The sequence below is a fragment of the Ranitomeya variabilis genome, chromosome 2, assembly GCF_051348905.1.
Source record: "Ranitomeya variabilis isolate aRanVar5 chromosome 2, aRanVar5.hap1, whole genome shotgun sequence".
Classification (NCBI taxonomy): Eukaryota; Metazoa; Chordata; class Amphibia; order Anura; family Dendrobatidae; genus Ranitomeya; species Ranitomeya variabilis.
The window spans coordinates 496,521,663-496,540,811 of NC_135233.1; the positions used below are offsets into that span (position 1 = coordinate 496,521,663).

The 19,149-nt window shown below is 45.1% G+C and overlaps 1 protein-coding gene across 1 annotated transcript in view; it reads left to right on the plus strand.

Moving 5' to 3' along the window:
• The window catches only part of IGHMBP2 (immunoglobulin mu DNA binding protein 2), a 66,145-nt gene that overhangs the window by 24,579 nt on the left and 22,417 nt on the right, over positions 1-19,149 (plus strand). The window contains exons 8-10 of the mRNA XM_077288012.1: positions 12,534-12,708; positions 14,154-14,336; positions 15,752-15,870. Of these exons, the coding sequence (XP_077144127.1) occupies positions 12,534-12,708; positions 14,154-14,336; positions 15,752-15,870 (477 nt within the window). The remainder of the gene's footprint in view (positions 1-12,533; positions 12,709-14,153; positions 14,337-15,751; positions 15,871-19,149) is intronic.

Sequence of the window (19,149 nt, forward strand, 5' to 3'; positions counted from 1 at the left end):
ATCTGTCCCCCCCCCCCCCCCCGGGACGTTTATGACCTATTTATGACCTATTTATATGGACATACAGGTGATAGAAATGTAAAATAGTCCTACCTGTATACCTCATATCAGTGGTCTTGTTCAAAAATCATCTTTTATTTCTGTATGCTGATGATTTCTTCCAGGCTCCGGGGCGTGCGGTGCGTGGAAGGAATCCCTGCCTCCTGTCCTCATTTGCATACCACCCCCCCTCCTGCCGGCCCACGGCTGCGCCCTGGAATAGCGCGATTGTACAGTAAATATTACGCCCTTTTATGGGCATTGGTTTCATGGTTCTACGGCGCTGGCGAGTCACCGCTACTTCCGTTGCAGTGACCTCTAGCATGTGAGGCGATAAGATGCTCTACCAACCATGCATACATGGGTGATAGGGGCATCAGAAACTATATGGTTCCTAACTGCAGTGAGGAAAGAAGTGGGGAGAGTACCTTAGCACTGCGCATGCCGGCGTCTGCGCTGAAGAACGCTTAAGCCAATGCCCATAGAAGGGCGCAATAGGTACTGTACAATCGCGCTATTGCAGGGTGCAGGCTCGGGATTCCAGGGACACCATTATGCATCACGGGGCACTGGGGGTGCTGATGGGAGGTGGGTGGTACGCACATGAAGACAGGAGGCCCAGATTTCTTCTAGGCACCACATTCCAAAGAGCCTGGAATAACTCAATAACATACAGAAATAAAAGACGATTTTTCAAAAACAAGACCATTAGTATGTGACATACAGGTAGGACTAGTGTAACATTTCTATCACCTGTTTGCCCATATTAATAGGTTATACACGTCCTGAGGGGTGATGGATTCCCTTTTATGTTTTATCAGCAGGAGATTATCACTACAGGACTTGGCGTCTCTTGCTTCTCTGTGTTGCCCCTCCCCCACCACTGATTGAACACAGTTCATAGGTAGAAATCTGCCAATCAGTGGTGTGGGCGGGGTTATACAGAGCTCAGCATTCAGAGAACTGCTAGATCTGCAGCAGAAAAAAACAGCAAGCAGCCCGGTAAGTGAGACACTGCTGTAATCAGGATTCCTGTCTCTACCTTATGTTGCTCTCAGATGGTGTAATAAAACCCTGGTGACAGATTTCCTTTAGGGGATGCAGTATTGAGGCCAACTGCAGCCTTTACATTCTGATGATTGGGGTGGGGGTCTTAGGCTATGTTGAAATGCTGTGTTTTTGCTTTTTTTTTCTGCTGGAAAAACTTGCTCTATTGGCAACAAAGTAGCTGCTTACAAAAAGTAGGTTTTGCTGTTTTGTTTTTACTGCATTGTTGCTGCGTTTTTCAGTTACATTTGTGTCTTGGGCATGCTACTAGATTTTAGTGCCTGTTGTTCCTGAGTTTTTTGCATAAAAAAAAAAGCAAAACCTGATACCTGCGATTTTGCACTTCTTGCTTGCTGTGGGTGAAAAGACGCTGCAGAAACGCTGAAAGAAGTGACATGCCTCAGTTTTAAACAACTCAGCCGTTTTTGGATGCTTTAATGGTCAGGTCGGACCATTGCAGCTAATGTACATGTGTAGTTTCCTGAAGCAACAGGAAGTTAGAATCTAAAAAAATGCCCCAGTGGCCAGTGTGAGAACTGCAAGATTTAACAACACAAAAATCTGATGTAAACAATGAGTCATTTTCTGATCATAGCTTCCTTTTAAGGCGTTTGCAACTCCACTTTAATTAGCTCCTTCATGATTGGGTGGTATTTTGTTTTTCCTTTTACTATTTTTTTTCCCCTTTCAAGAGCCATAATTTATTTTATCTTTCATCCATTTAGCCATATGAGGGCTTGTTTTTTTGCAGGTCGTGTTGTAGTTCTGTATGACGCCATGCACTTTATGGGGGAAAAAATTCCAAGTGCAGTGAAATGGTGAAAAAAACCCTCATTTTTTTTATGTTGTGTTTTTACAGCCTTTATTGCACGACTAGATGGTGGCCCGATTCTAACGCATCGGGTATTCTAGAATATGCATGTCCACGTAGTATATAGCACAGGCCACGTAGTATATAGCACATGCCACGTAGTATATTGCACAGCCACGTAGTATATAGCACAGGCCACGTAGTATATTGCACAGCCACATAGTATATAGCACAGACACGTAGTATATAGCACAGACACGTAGTATATAGCACAGACACGTAGTATATTGCACAGGCCACGTAGTATATAGCACAGACACGTAGTATATAGCACAGGCCACATAGTATATTGCACAGCCACGTAGTATATAGCACAGGCCACGTAGTATATTGCACAGCCACGTAGTATATTACACAGCCCCGTAGTATATAGCACAGGCCACGTAGTATATAGCACAGACACGTACTATATTGCACAGACACGTACTATATTGCACAGCCACGTAGTATATTGCACAGGCCACGTAGTATATTGCACAGGCCACGTAGTATATAGCACAGACACTTAGTATATAGCACAGACACGTAGTATATTGCACAGCCACGTAGTATACTGCAGAGCCCACGTAGTATAATGCAGAGCCCACGTAGTATACAGCACAGCCCACGGAGTATACAGCACAGCCCACGGAGTATATAGCACAGCCCACGGAGTATATAGCACAGCCCACGGAGTATATTGCACAACCACGTAGTATATACTCACCTTCCGTCCGCAGCTGTCACCGCCGCATGTGCTGCGCTGTTTCCTGCTGTCGCGGCCGTCATCACTGACCGCTGCCGCTAATTTAGTCCCCGGCTTTTGGGTGCGGTAGGCCCAACAGCGCCCATGGTCCCGGCCAGCTCCGCCTTCCTCACGATGACTCCGCCCTCTTTGCAGCTCTTCTGGCCGGGCCTGTACGGAGAATGCGAGGACTCGCTCTGCCTAATTCCTGGCCTCCCCTGCCCTTTTGTCTCTGCTCACTGGCTGGCTGCGACCCGCGGCCGCTAATTTAGTCCCCAGCTTTTGGGCACGGTAGGTCCAACAGCGCCCATGGTCCCGGCCGGCTCTGCCCTCCTTATGGCGACTCCACCTCCTTTGCAGCGCTTCTGGCCGGGCCTGTACGGAGTGGGCGGGGACTCGCTCGGCATGCTTCCTGGCCTCCCCTGCCCTTTTGTCTACGCCCACTGGCTGCCACGACCAATGAATATCTGCGACAGACAGAAAGAAAGACGGAAGTGACCCTTAGACAATTATATAGTAGATTACAGTGCTGATAAACTGCTAAAGTTTTCTTTTTTATATTTTTGCTGTGCAATTCAGAACATTGTAAGAAAAATAATTGGTTCAGCTACCCCTCGATTGCCATTGCAAGTCATCGGTGCACAGGCAGGCAACACTGCTATTTAAATGCCATTGTCAGTGATACTTTCTATTGAATCCATACATCAGGGCGTTCATGTATAAAAACCAGGGCTGTGGAGTTGGTAAGCCAAACCTCCAACTCCTCAATTTCCATGACACCGACTCCACCAAAATGGGCTCTCCAACTCCACAATTTGTTTCCCGCGGTGCATGCGCAGTGTGCGCGTGCCGAAGAGAAGACCTATATATCGCCGTTGCTCGAAACCTCTTGCCAGTGAAGGCAGTGGGCGGCGCATGCGCAGAGTAAGAACAAGGGGGATAACTTGAAGATACCACTGCGCATGCACCGCCGGCGCCAGTTTGTTGGAGACCATCTTTTTTTTTAATGAAATTAGATGAAAACTTCACACAAAGATTACACATAAAGCCCAGATATATTTCTGCACCACTAGTATCACTTTAATAAGTGTCCCAGCGCCAGTGTGGCCATATGTGTGTATTTTACTTTGCAAGATCCTGCCGACCGGTTCTCTTTAATAATGAAGACCAGCACTCGCCTCTTTTATCCCCCATGGATCCAGTGCAGATGCTCTGCTGTTTCGCCGGTTGTACGCTTCATCACTGGCAGCTTATAAACTAAGACCGCCAGTGGCTGTCAGAGTGTCTGCGCTGGATCTGCGGGGTCTGAAGAGCTGAGTGTGTTCTCATTATTTTACTTTTATTGCCCATTTGTCTTTTCAAGGAGTTGGAAGACCCTTTTATCATTTTACTTTGGACTTCTGAAGCCTTCTTGCCTTACGAGTGAGATTTCTGACTGTACAATCCAGACTATTTGATTTTGTGACCACACTGTGGGTAGATCACATCAGAAAGTACGAGCTATGGGGGAAATGTATGAAGACTGACACCTCATCCACCAGTGTGGACCGGCCGATGTGCGTGGCCCTTCCACATCCTCCGTGGCTGTCTGTGCACCATGGCTCATGGCTGCTGCAGACTTCAGATGCAATGTACCCTTTCTGCTAAGCCCTACGCTCTTTTTGAAAACGTGCAGGGGTCAGCGCTACTGATCACAACGTCACAATATTTGTTGCAAATATGACCTTTGACTCCAATTTTCGGGTGTACAGGGGATGATAATGATTCCACATTACCAGATCGTAACACCACATTTTAGTGCACACTAGAGAGATGCAGTATATATCAATATCTCGACAATATAAATATAATAATACATTTTTTTACATTTCTTAGCTGTATTTTTTAGTTCCTGTAGAAGACTGGAACTTAACTGGAGCTGGCAATTGCTTTATTGCTTGTTTTATACATAGTGAGGAACAAGGTCTCCTTTGACTTGGCTTCAGTACAAGTGCTAAGATGGCAGCCATGGCGGCCTTCATCAGGACTCTGGCCAAGGGTGTACCCCACATATTAGCAAACCATGTGGCCATTATGGGGCTTTTGAGCTGGGGGGGTGTCCCGGGGCCGAGCGGCACTAACCCCCCTATTTCAATGGACTCTGCATCATCAGGATGCAAACAGCGTTGACTACAATGGTGGAACAGGGAGCCGTCAGCCTCGGCGCAGCAGGTATAGTGACGCCATCCGATCATGCCTGCTGCGTGGAGCCTTGGTCCAGACAATTCTCAGACCCAAGCACCACAAAGGGCATTCCCATCCCAACTTGTTATAAACCTTTAAACGACCTACAGGTGCCATCTTGGTGCCAGATAGCGGCGGACACCTTCAGAGGAATTGTCAAGTCCATGGGACTCAGTGGGTCATAGTTTTGGGGGCACAATGGGCTCCTGCAAAAGATCAGGTGGTTTTAATGTTATTAGTGATCGTTACTTTATTATTTCATGTAATGTACTTTATCTGTTCATCGAAGTGCTCGTTTCCAGGCACATTCTACATTAATGTGATCCATGGTTATAAATCAGCTTAAAGGAGCTCTGAAAATAAGACAAAAGAGTTAGGCTACTTTCACACTAGTCCGTCGGTGCGGCCGTTGCAAACCGTTGGCCCGACGTACCGACGGACAGTGTGTTAATGTAGCACAACGTGGGCAGCGGATGCAGTCTTACGACGCATCCGCTGCCCATTGTGAGTTTCGGGGAGGAGGGGGCGGAGTTCCGGCCGTGCATGCGCGGTCGAAAATGGCGGACACGACGCACAAAAAAAGTTACATGGAACTTTTTTTGTGCCGACGGTCTGCCAAAACATGACGCGTCTGTCGCACGACGGATGCGACGTGTGGCCATCCGTCGCTAATGCAAGTCTATGGAGAAAAAACGCATCCTGCGGGCAACTTTGCAGGATGCGTTTTTTCTCCAAAACGACGCATTGTGACGTGCGTCGAACGACGCTAGTGTGAAAGTAGCCTTACAAACCTAAGTCATATTGCAAGGCTCGTTAAAGGGTCCATAGTGGCTTGTAGGATCGCTGCTTCCAACAGGTGGCGCTATAGAATTCTAGTCCCTTTTCTCTCTGATAGTTTGCATATTAAATTCCCTGTTAACCCTCACAGCGGGCTGACTGATGGTTTCTCAGTTGGCTCAGTCTGCAGCCAGAAACAGACAGTGAAACACAGAGGCTACAGAAGGCAAACGGTGCAAAATGTGTAATCAGATCCATTAACAAACATTATTCCTAGCATAGAATACATGCATTTAAGTACGCAGGTGGACAGCCCCTTTAATCTTGACACGTCATTCCTATATGTACCATGTACTACATGCAGACATTTAACATTCTAGCCAACAGTTTTTGAAACAGAATTTCCTCTGCGCTCATCAGAGCTGTGCCTGTGACCGTATATACCTGACCTCACCATGGAGCTCAGTAGGATCTGATCATTACATCAGCCATGCTATCAAACACTGTCCTCCGGCCCCATCTCTTCACAGTAGCGTGTGCATGGTTTAGAAACCTAATCGGATATTGTCCTGCCGTATGATGAACGCTGAGCGTCCAGGGTAAGATCACATTCTAAAATAAGCTGATAACTTTTCGGCTTCATTATTCCTGGCACGCTGCGCAGAGAACAAAGCTCTGCTTGATATCCGGGATGGCACGTCCTACAATCTCCTTCCATTCCTTTTTTATCTCACTTTTGTTCTGCTTTCATCCAAACACCCTAAGTTTAGACATCCAATCTTCATGCCCTTTTCCAGCCTTCTGCTGTCCAAAGTCTGTGTTCCTTTTTATATTTTAAAGTGGTCTTGCTGATCTTGAACACGTAGCCTGTTACTCGCGGGGCCACCCATGACCTCAGGGAGATCTCTTTAATACTAGAACTACCGATGGAGTCATTTTGACTCCTTGCAATTTTTATTTCTCTTCTGCGACTAAATTTTTCCGAATTCCGGCTTGAGACTCCGTAATTTTTACTCATTTAGGATGCGGAAAAAGATTTTGTGACAATAAATAATTTTTGAAAAAAAAAGAGTACATTTTTTTTCAAAATTTACCTTTAATTACCAAAGGGAGTCATTTTGACTCCCTGCTATATCTTGTTAGTCTTTGTCGCTAAATGTTATTATTTCTTTCAGTTTTCATTTTCTTGTATGTCTAGAATAAATGTTGGCTTAGACTTAGAATAATTAGCATTTTTGCAAATACACTTGACATACACAGGACATATACAGGTCCTTCTCAAAAAATTAGCATATAGTGTTAAATTTCATTATTTACCATAATGTAATGATTACAATTAAACTTTCATATATTATAGATTCATTATCCACCAACTGAAATTTGTCAGGTCTTTTATTGTTTTAATACTGATGATTTTGGCATACAACTCCTGATAACCCAAAAAACCTGTCTCAATAAATTAGCATATTTCACCCGTCCAATCAAATAAAAGTGTTTTTTAACCCCTTAGTGACGGAGCCAAATTTTTTAAATCTGACCAGTGTCACTTTATTTGGTAATAACTCTGGAGCACTTCAACAAATCCTAGTGATTTTGAGATTGTTTTTTTGTGACACATTATACTTTATGATAATAGTAAGTTTAGGTCGATATGTTTTGTTCTTATTTAAAAAAAAAAAAAATCCAAATTTGAGAAAAATGTTAAAAAATTAGCAATTTTCAAACTTTGAATGATTATCCCTTTAAGCTAGATAGTTATACCACAGCAAAGCATTAATAAATAACATTTCCCACATGCCTGCTTTACATCAGCACCATTTGTAAAATGTTCTTTTATTTTGTTAGCATTTTAGGAGGTTTAAAAATGTAGCAGTAATTTTTATTTTTTTCTAGGAAATTTACAAAATTTATTTTTTTAGGGACCTATCCATGTTTGAAGTGCCTTTAGGGGTCCCACATATTGGTAAACCCCCAAAAGTTATACCATTTTAAAAACCGCACCCCCTGACATATTGAAAACTGCCGCCAGGTAGTTTATTAACCTTTCAGGTGATTTTCAGGAATTAAGGCAAAGTGGTATGACAGAAATAAAAATGTGTATTTAAACCGCCTAAATGTTGGTAACTTCTGAACAGGTTACAACATCAGGCAGACTCTGAGGCCGCTATTTGGTCATGAATTGCCATGAAAAACATCAGGACCACACAATCATGATCTGAGGGCACCAATTGGGATAAAGAGGAAGCCCCCACACTCTGTTTACCATTTACATGATATAGTCACTATTGGCAGCAGCATCTAAGGGGTTAAAAATATTTGGAAGGTGCAAGCACTGATCATGGCTGATGCAGCAAGTTGTCAGCTATAGTGGACAGCCGACAGCTGCTGGATTGTCACCTGTATGGGGAGACTATTCTCTTATATCTCAGGTCAGTTAAAAGACGTATTGGCGGTCATTAAGGGGTTAATAACAAACCAAAAAACCAACAAATAATAATGTTCAGTTATGCACTCAATACTTGGTCGGGAATCCTTTGGCAGAAATGACTGCTTCAATGCGGCGTGGCATGGAGGCAATCAGCCTGTGACACTGCTGAGATGTTATGGAGGCCCAGGATGCTTCAATAGCGGCCTTAAGCTCATCCAGAGTGTTGGGTCTTGCGTCTCTCAACTTTCTCTTCACAATATCCCACAGATTCTCTATGGGGTTCAGGTCAGGAGAGTTGGCAGGCCAATTGAGCACAGTAATACCATGGTCAGTAAACCATTTACCAGTGGTTTTGGCACTGTGAGCAGGTGCCAGGTCGTGCTGAAAAATGAAATCTTCATCTCCATAAAGCATTTCAGCCGATGGAAGCATGAAGTGCTCCAAAATCTCCTGATAGCTAGCTGCATTGACCCTGCCCTTGATGAAACACAGTGGACCAACACCAGCAGCTGACATGGCACCCCACACCATCACTGACTGTGGGTACTTGACACTGGACTTCAGGCATTTTGGCATTTCCTTCTCCCCAGTCTTCCTCCAGACTCTGGCACCTTGATTTCCGAATGACATGCAAAATTTGCTTTCATCAGAAAAAAGTACTTGGGACCACTTAGCAACAGTCCAGTGCTGCTTCTCTGTAGCCCAGGTCAGGCGCTTCTGCCGCTGTTTATGGTTCAAAAGTGGCTTTACCTGGGGAATGCGGCACCTGTAGCCCATTTCCTGCACACGCCTGTGCACGGTGGCTCTGGATGTTTCCACACCAGACTCAGTCCACTGCTTCCTCAGCAATCTTCCTCAGGGTCCAGTCACCTCTTCTCGTTGTACAGCGTTTTCTGCCACATTGTTTCCTTCCAACAGACTTACCATTGAGGTGCCTTGATACAGCACTCTGGGAACAGCCTATTTGTTGAGAAATTTCTTTCTGGGTCTTACCCTCTTGCTTGAGGGTGTCAATAATGGCCTTCTTGACATCTGTCAGGTCGCTAGTCTTACCCATGATGGGGGTTTTGAGTAATGAACCAGGCAGGGAGTTTTTAAAAGCCTCAGGTATCTTTTGCATGTGTTTAGAGTTAATTAGTTTATTCAGAAGATTAGGGTAATAGGTCGTTTAGAGAACCTTTTCTTGATATGCTAATTTATTGAGACAGGTTTTTTGGGTTATCAGGAGTTGTATGCCAAAATCATCAGTATTAAAACAATAAAAGACCTGACAAATTTCAGTTGGTGGATAATGAATCTATAATATATGAAAGTTTAATTGTAATCATTACATTATGGTAAATAATGAAATTTAACACTATATGCTAATTTTTTGAGAAGGACCTGTACAGGACATCCGTCAGTGAACTCTCCAGTGGACTACATCATTTCTGTAGAATACGGCCTGCAGTTTTTGCACTAAAGCCTGACGATATTCTTGCTATTTTGCATTCTATACATTCTATAAATTAAAGTTACAACAATACCAGGAGCAGGAAACTCTAAAAATAAACAAAAATAAGCCAGGAGTCAAAATGACATTTGGTAGTTCTAGGGGAGGTGACCAGTCCTGTAGTCCTAGTGTTAAGACTGATTTACCCATACGGATTGCTGTCCCTGGTACTGCAACTTGCAGGAGAGTAAGAGAGCCTTCAATATGCTGTTCAGTAGGGGCCTAAAAAGTCTAATTTCCTCCAGTCAGTTATTGATGGCCTAACGGTGCCTTAGGGTGGGCCCTAAATCAAGGCTGTACCCCTTACCGTGTAGTATTGCTTACTTCAAGTATATTCTATTTTAGTGCTACTGTATCTGTAATATCATCTCAGAAAGTACCTCCAACAAGAAGTGCTGTTACACGCTTATCCCGAGTATCCTGGGCTCTGCCTCCTTCATCTCAGTCCACTGCCCTCTGTTGTGCTCCACGTCGAGTTTTGCAGGTCGCCCAGTGTGGCTCAGTGCCGCCAGCTGCCTAATCCTATTTTTGGTCCATTAGGACACACACCTGTGTCTTAGGATTGAGACTCAAGACTTTTGTTTGGTCTACTTCACCTTTGGTGCACCCTGTGCTTTAGCTTGCTTCAATTCCTGCTGGGTTCCTCTGCATCCATCCTGCTGTTCCCAAGATTCCTGAGTTTGCCAAGTTCTCCCTTCACACATGCCTTTCTGTTTTATGCACCAATGCCGTGAGTCTGTGTGCCCACCCAGACCTGGGACTTGGAGGATCCACCGCACCAGGTAAACCTAAACAGGTGGTTACCCTGTAAGCCTTTGCCTTCCCATTTATCAAGTCTTGCATCATGACCAGGGATAAATGCCAAGTCAATTCTGATATACAGTACTAGGACTACTGGTGTCATGCTGATTGATAGCTATCTCCCTGCTGCCTAATTGGGGGAATCAATCAGCATGACAGCCATAGTCCCGCCCTGTCAACAGAAAGAGAAATTGCTGCTCTGTTAACAGGAGGCAGCTGAATCTCTGGCAGGAGCTGTCAGTGATCGGCATCGGGTACAACAGACATGTAGTTGCCTCTATCAGGAAATGCATGCATTTTTTTTTTAAAGTCCAGGATATCCCCTTTAACTGTTTGCACTTACCCCCATTATAAACTACTGGGACATATTTTTCTGTTGCCTCCCCTCCATCATTCCTGTGCCCCTATAATCCCACTTTAAAGGGACCCTGTCATCGTGAAAATGCAGTGCAATCTACAGGCACCATGTTATCGAGCGGGGGAAGCTGAGTAGATTGATATATAGTTTTGTGAGAATAGATTCTGCATTATCTGTACTTTAACCATATAAACCTCTGCTCTTTGGGCTTTTCATTCCAGTGGGCGGTCCTATCAGTGATCGACAGCTATCGCTACTCCCACTTTTACAAAGACAACTGAGGGATCTCTGGGGGTGCTAGTGGTCAGGCCCTCGGGGATCCTCTATTATATAGAAATGGGATAACTTTCCATTGTGGGAAGCCCCTTTTTGAAATCTCTCTGTACTTTATGTCGAGCACTTGGGCTTATATCGAAATAATATAAATATCGAAGGACGCACATAGACTTTAAACTTCTGAGTGGTCCAAACTCTACTCTGTAGTGACATTCTAAAATGTCACCGCATAGAACATCTGCATGACATCGTGCAGCTGCGAGAGCGGGGAGCCGGCTGACAGACACAGCCAGACTCCCCATAGAGAAGGCAGTTATGGCTTGTTACTTTGTTACCGTCTCTGCGCTCACAATTGCTGTATACTAAGCATACACTGTGTATATAGTAGAAGACCTAGCCAGCTCTGTTATGGCGCAAGTTTTTTCTAATATCTAATCTGTATCTTCTCCCTTTATCTCATTCCATTGCTTCTCGTGTTTCCATGTGTAAATGAGAATAAGGATGATCCCTCTACGCTGTGACAACATTTCAGATATTTGTAGAAAGCTATTAAGTCTCCTTTATTCCATTCTTTTTTGCAAGCTAAACATTCCCAGATCCTTTAACCGTTCCTTGTAGGACATACTTTGCAGTCCGCTTACCATCCTGGTAGCTCTTCTCTGAACTTGCTCGAGTTTTTCAATGTCTTTTTTTAAAATGTGGTGCCCAGAACTGGTCACAGTATTCCAATATCCAACAGATCAGGCTCAAACTTCTCTCTATCATTTGTATGATCCAGTGCTGCAGTTACAAGTGCTTCTCTGGGAACCTGAGCACCTGTCTTCAACCAGAAATAATAGTCTATGAACCTACTTGGCAATCAAAAGTCCAGCTTCTCTAATCAACTCCACAGCCAGCACAGTCACTGATGTTCCATCACCATCTTGGACCTTAGACGTATCTACTACCTCTTGGGTAGCTAGATTGTCAAATTCAATAGACTTTAGTAAGATTATCAGAAAGTCTAGAATATGTCAAAATAGAGAAATGATCCTATTTTTTTCTAGTTACTTATGGTTTTTATGTCACTGTGCATTATGCAAGTGACCATAAATCATGGCAGGTCCGAAGGAGCTGGAGCGCCAAGGTAGGAATGACTATAAATGCGTCTTTTTTCAGTACTGTAGTCTGTACCGGTGAACGTTTGGTATCACTCATGGCGCTAATGAGAAGGACTGAATATGAGGCAGTCCTTTGTCTACTTTCCAGGTAAGTCATTACACATGACTGATGTCTCCTTCAAATGGTTTTGGACCTGGTTTGGCGTCCGCGCTGTAAATCTGAACCTACTCTCTGTAAACAGATTGTCTAATGATCTCAGAATTGTGGCTCGTCTCCAGGGCCACGCACCATTTCATTTGGGAAAAAAATTGTATTTTCCATTCTAATTACCAATAATGGTTCATTGCGAAATCACAGCGTTGTAGGCTCATCGACCCAACTTCTTCTCCGCGACAGGTGCTTCCCTGGATGGCCCTCTGAAGCTGCTTCCTGATAATTATTTTGACCTGGTGGTGATTGATGAGTGTGCTCAGGCGTTAGAGGCAAGCTGCTGGATCGCGCTATTGAGGGCGAAAAAGTGTATCCTGGCCGGTGACCACAAACAGCTACCACCCACCATTATCTCACACCAGTAAGAAGACTGCATCTGCTTTGTCAGTTCTTGCATTGATGTATACCCAATAATTATCGCAATATTCCGAGATGTGAAGAGATGGTTGTATCTAATAAGAGTACACTAAAACTAAAGTCTATCTCATTTTGGCATCAATGTATTGTTCCCTGTCATCAGCCATGTATGATTTAATCTTTAAATGGAATATAGAGGGCCAGAATAATATTTATTTCCTCAATAATCGATAAATTGTATTGTAAAAAAATTGGCTACTGCAACAAAGTTACGTTGTATTATTACTTAAAGAGGACCTGTCTCTTGCTCAAAAGTTAAATACCTTGTAAAAATCCCTTTTTTTTCCTGATTACGCCACTGTTTTCCTTGAGTCACTTGATGGTAGAGATATTTCCCATTTGTTTCTTCTAGAGCAAAGTATGTGAAATTTCTGCTTGCGGTTCAACTGGGCGTATCTTCACAGTCTTCTCTTGGGTCGTGCGTCTCCCAAAACTGCCAGTCACAGCTCAACAGCTGATCTATCTGCCTCTAAGACTCAGACCTTGCTGAGCTCTGATTGGCGAAAGCTTACCCTCAAGAGAAGACTCTAAATGGACTACAAAGCAAAGATTTCACATACTGCGCTCCAGAAGAAACAAAAGTGAATATCTCTACAATGGAGTGACACACCGCAAAACGGAAAAGAGAGCCAGAATCTGGGGAGCTCAGGGAATTTTACAAGGTGTTTAATTCAATTATTTTCAGCAAGTGAAAGATCCTCTTTCAATCCCTCGTCCATTTTTACTAGCAGATGATTCACGATCAGGGTTAACTGAAGGGCTGGGTCTTAACTTACTATTGCAGGGTGAGCAGTGGGGAGAGGCTCCTTCTGCAGTTAGTTATTTTATAGGAATGTGAGAGGGAGGGGGAGAACCTTGCTATTAAGGCAGAATAAAATCAGGGGATCCTTGCCAGTTTTGTGTTCCTTTCTGTACTGTTTTATTGATGTATATTTTTCATAATTTCTTGTGTTATTTCCTGTGTTGTTGTTTTCTGCTTTTTTTTTTCTTTATCCTGTCCATTTATCTTCAGGTGAGGCCGTAATACTTTGGTTCAGTTTAGTAGACCTGGATTTTAGCATTCTCAATATATAACAGATGTGAATTCTTTTCAGTTCTCTCTATGGAGCCTTTTTTCAAACCTTGAGAAAGACTCCATGTAGAGAGCTGAAACAAAGGTCAAGTGTGTGAAAAAGGATCTTTCTCTTCTTTTCGCCATACTTGGTGTGCTGCCTCATTGTTTGGATTTTTTGTGCGACAGATAAGTAAATGGGCCGGTACCCTTGGAGGAGCTTTGCTCCCAACTAGGCTGTGCTGCTACTTTTTTGGATTAATATATATACTGTATGTCACACCATGTTCATGGACTATGTATAGTAAAGGCTTACACTTGTCTTCTGTAATGCACAGGGCGGCAGCTAAGGGTCTGTCCCTGAGTTTAATGGAACGTGTGATAGAGATGTATGGAGACAGGGTGGTGAAAATGCTGACGGTGCAGTATCGGATGCATGACCGTATAATGCAGTGGGCATCACATGCCCTGTACAGCGGGAAGCTGGAATCACATTCTTCTGTTTCTCAGCATTTGCTCAAGTAAGTGAAGCGCCACACTTAGCTGTAACCATATAGAAAGCATGGAAGTACATGCTATAACTTGTGTGTAATGTAGGGAAGTATGTTGTGCTGTAAGTACCGTATCTCATTCTGGTGCACTGCGTTGCAACACATGATTCCAGCGATATGTCACTTATTGGACTCCTTACTTTTATTTTTAATAAAATCAGTGTTTTATCAGCAGGAGATTATCAAGAGGACTAGTATCTGACACCATGTAGTCCTTCATATTCATGAGCTCTGTAGTATAACTCCTCCCCTACCACTGATTGGCAGCTTTCTGCCTATACACAGTGTACACAGAAAACTGCCAATCAGTGGTGATACACCGCTCAGCATTCAGAGAACTGGTAGATCCGCAGCTGATCAAACAGAGGTTTTATCCAAACAGCTTTGTTACTGACACATTGCTGGAATCAGGGTCTCTGCCCCTATATCAGCTGCTCTCAGATTACACAGCAAAAACCTGGAGACAAATGTCCTTTAAATTACACATTTTCATTTATGCCCATCATACAGTCACTGGGTCGTTCCTCCTTGCCTTTTTAGATTTATTTTTCTGGAGGTGTAGTTCGTATATTCTGCATACTTAATACATAGAAGGCCAGAGACAGACTGTGGTGAAGGGCCACCTGTACCCCCAGTCTGCTAGTCACACAAATGGACCAAATGCATTAGTATGTGAAATATGCTGTGTGTAAGTGCTCTCAGGTGTGAATAATGCTCAAAGGGAACCTGCAAGATCCCACCCACGAGCAGCATTATACAGGAGCAGACTCCTTCATTACCCAATTGTATGTTTTACTCTAAAATTCTGCAGTGAAAACAGGAGGGAATGTATCGTTCCATCTATTGCAATTTTCTGGACTCAAAATTTTGCAAATTTTGGTGGAGGGGGTATTTGTACTTGTACCCCTCAAAATGTGGCTTTTTGAACCTTTGCTCCAGGGCTTAATGGTAAAGAGTGCAACAAATTTAATCAAGTCTGCAGAAAACTGATGCACATCATGGCTGGAATCTGCATGGAGCTGGCATAGATTTCATTTTCTTTTGCACTTGCAGCCCAAATACGCCCCAAGTATATTAGGAAGACATTCCCCTGAAATGGAGAGACCTGGTCACTTGGGCGGCTCCACCACACTGATGGGCCTTTCCTATGTGTGTATTTGGAAAGACCTGTCCATCAAAGTGAGCAGGGCTGGGGAAGCCGGTGAGGAGCCTCCTAGATCTTCTCGTTCCTGACTTATTCTCAGATGATAATTTCCCTGAAACGCTGCAGAATTTACAGTAACGCATAAGTGTCAGCCTTAGGTCTGGCTGCATGGATCACCTGATAGCTTCCCTTTATTATACAGTGAGTAGATTACTGGATGTGTTTTCTGCTCCTATTTTAGGGATCTACAAGGAGTGACAGAGACAGATGAGACTAGTATTCCGTTACTGCTTATCGATACTGCCCACTGCGGATTGTTTGAGATAGACATAGAAGATGAGCAGTCTAAGGGCAATCCAGGTAATGTAACCTAGCGCAATATTACAGGATTCATGTCCTAACACGTGATGTTTGCTGAATCTATGGCTATACACCATGCAGGTTACCATTTACTAATACTATTATTATTACAATATGAAGAGTTAATTCCTTCCCAACATTCTGCATAAGTGTACATTCGGTGTCGGGTGCGGGTATATGCAGGCTTAGCTTCCAATCAGCGGGTTCTGGGTATGTTATACAACCCCAAATGTGCCACTAACAGTAGCGACCAAAGATAGCTCCGATGGCTGCTGCTTAATTCCTTAAATACTGCAGTCAATCACTGATAGTCGAATCTAAAGAGGACCTCGCACCAGGTCAAAGCTGGAAAATTTTTGCTCTTATTTTATTCCCACTTACCCCATGAGTATGTTGGGTTCTAATTTTTTTAAATCAGTCATACGGTTCCAGAGATATGGACTATTTTATATAGCGCTAATGTTTATAGTCTTTGCCAGGGGGTGTGGCTCACAAAGTAGTAATGTGCAGCAGTTTAAAGACACGCCCCCGAGGATCCTGTGAGCCACACCCCCTTGTGAAGATCATAAACCTTAAAACAAAATAAAAAGAGCCTTAGTTCTCCATCGCCACATTGGGGGACACAGGACCGTGGGTGTATGCTGCTGCCACTAGGAGGCTGACACTAAGTAAATACAAAAAGGGTTAGCTCCTCCTCTGCAGTATACACTGCCCACTGGCTCCGGATAATACCAGTTCTTGCTTAGTGTCCGTAGGAGGCACACTGCGTCTGTTTTTCTCCAGACATTCCTATTTTTTATTTTATTTTTTATTTTATTTTTAGCTTTGCGCAAGAGGATGATGGGGCGACGGACCCTTTTAAGAGGAGCTTAAGCGAGGAGTCCGGCAGGGGTGGGGGGGGGCTCCCGAGCGCACCGCGGTCTCGGCTGCAACTTCCGGCCGGGCATCGCTAATTTAGTCCCCGGCTTCGGCCCCAGCTAGGCCGTGTCTGCACACAGCGCGCGTCACATGCGAGGGCCCGCCCACCGGTTTAGCGCTTCTCGCACACTGCGAGAAGCGCTCCACATACTCTCGGCCATCTAGGATACGAGGAGCTTCAGGACGCCAACGGCACCTTCTCCTCCCGGTCACAGCACGGCAACAGGACCTGGGTAGGTGCTCTGCACACTGACACAGGCCCTCCTACTCCTGCACGCAGTGCTCCGCTTTATTAGCTGCACAAGTGCCCCACATCAGCCCTGCACGGAGGTTTACAGTACAACATGTCTTTGCCTAAATCCTCCAAAAAGTCTGCAAAAACACATACGGTGTTCTTCACTTCTTGAATCTCCTGTCAAGCGGCGCTACCAAGCGGGCATACTGCTCCGCTCTGTAATGCTTGTGACCCTAAATGCGCTCAGGAGCCCCCCGCCGCAAACGAGCCCGCGGTGACCAGTCCCCCTGAGTGGGCTTTGTCACTTTCGCAATCTATGGCTTCTTTGACTAAAGCTATCGAGTCCCTCCAGGATCCAACCAGGAGCAGGACCACTAATCCGCCTATTAAGGAAACTTCCCCTACAGCTGCGGAACCCTCAGCCTGCAGGGGCCGCTCTCATTCTAAGCACAAGCGGCCATCTAGGAAGCGCATCCGTAGCTCGTCCCCCAGGCTCTCTGGTGCCTCGGCATCCGTTAGCTCCCTTGGCACCTCTTCCGACCAGGACTCTGAACCTGAGTCTGATGGGCCTCTAGATCTGGAGTCGCCAGGTTATCAGAGCTCTATAGATAGTCTCATTGAGGACGTCAACCAGTCCCTTCAGGTTGATGAGGAACCGGCGACCTCCAGTACGGATAATTCGGTGTCCTTCAAAAGGACCAAACGTACTCATAGGGTGTTTGCCACTCACCCGGTGTTCCAGGACATAGTCTAGCGACATAGGGAGCGTCCAGACAAATGCTTTCAGGGCCAGAGATCTCTGGAGTCCAAATACCCTTTTTCTCCTGATCTCGGCAAACAATGGACAGAATCCCTTCCTGTGGATCCTCCTGTTTCACGTTCGTCCTCTAAAACCCTTCTATCCATGCCGGACGGATCTTCTATCAAAGATCCCACAGATCACCTAGTTGACAGTCTCGCCCGTTCAGCATTTGAGGCTTCAGGCTCGGCCCTCTTTCCCTCCTTCGCGGCTACCTGGGTAGCCAAAGCCGTGACTTGTTGGGCAGACTCTCTGCATAAAGCCTTACAGAACATTGATCTTCCTTCTGACATAGCAGAGCTAGCAAATCAAATTTCCTTAGCTGGCGATAACTTAGTAAACGCTTCACTGGACGTGGCGAACTGCTCTGCTCTTACGGCTTCAAACGCTGTGGCGATTAGGAGAGCGCTGTGCTTGAGGAACTGGCGAGCGGACTCCGCGTCTAAAAAGTCCCCCACGTCCCTGCCATATCTCAGTGGCCGACTATTTGGTGAAAAGCTGGACAAGCTGATTTCAGATGCTACAGGGGGAAAAAGTACTTCCCTCACCCAGCAGAGAGCCAGACAACCGTTCGGAGGACAGCCGCAGGCTCCTTTTTGGCCCTTTTGTGGAACTTACACATGGCATTCCTCGGCCAGTTCCCCTGGTTCGGGGCGCCGCACCGGCAGAGACAAAAGCCCTCAGGCTTCATACAGGCCCAACCATTCCTGGAGGGGCTGCACCACGCAGTCTAGGTCCAGGGGATCCAGACCCCAACCATCTTCTTCTAAATGACTCGCAACCTCGTCCGGACGACACCAGCAAAGTAGGCGGACGCCTTCTTTTGTTTCGTCATGCCTGGCTCGCAGTTGTTCACGACAAGTGGGTCAGGAATCTGGTGTCCTCCGGTTACAAAATCGATTTCTCCTTCCCCCCTCCAACCCATTTTTTCGCTTCCCGCCCTCCCGAAGCAAGGACACGCGCTCGGGCTTTTTCCCAGGCCATCGAGTCACTCCGCCAAGACGGAGTTATTGTCCCTGGCCCAGAGGACGAAAGGTTCCACGGTTTTTATTCAAATCTGTTTATGGTCCCCAAAAAGGATGGAACAGTCAGGCCCATCCTGGACCTGAAGCTCTTGAACAGATTTGTCAAAGTCCGTAATTTCAGGATGGAATCCCTCCGTTCTGTCATTGCCTCAATGGAACAAGGCGAATTCTTAGCATCCATCGACATCCGGGATGCATACCTCCACATCCCAATCTTCCCACCTCACCAAAGGTTTCTTCGCTTCTCCGTCGGAGAGGAACATTTTCAGTTCATGGCCTTACCTTTCGGCCTTGCCACTGCC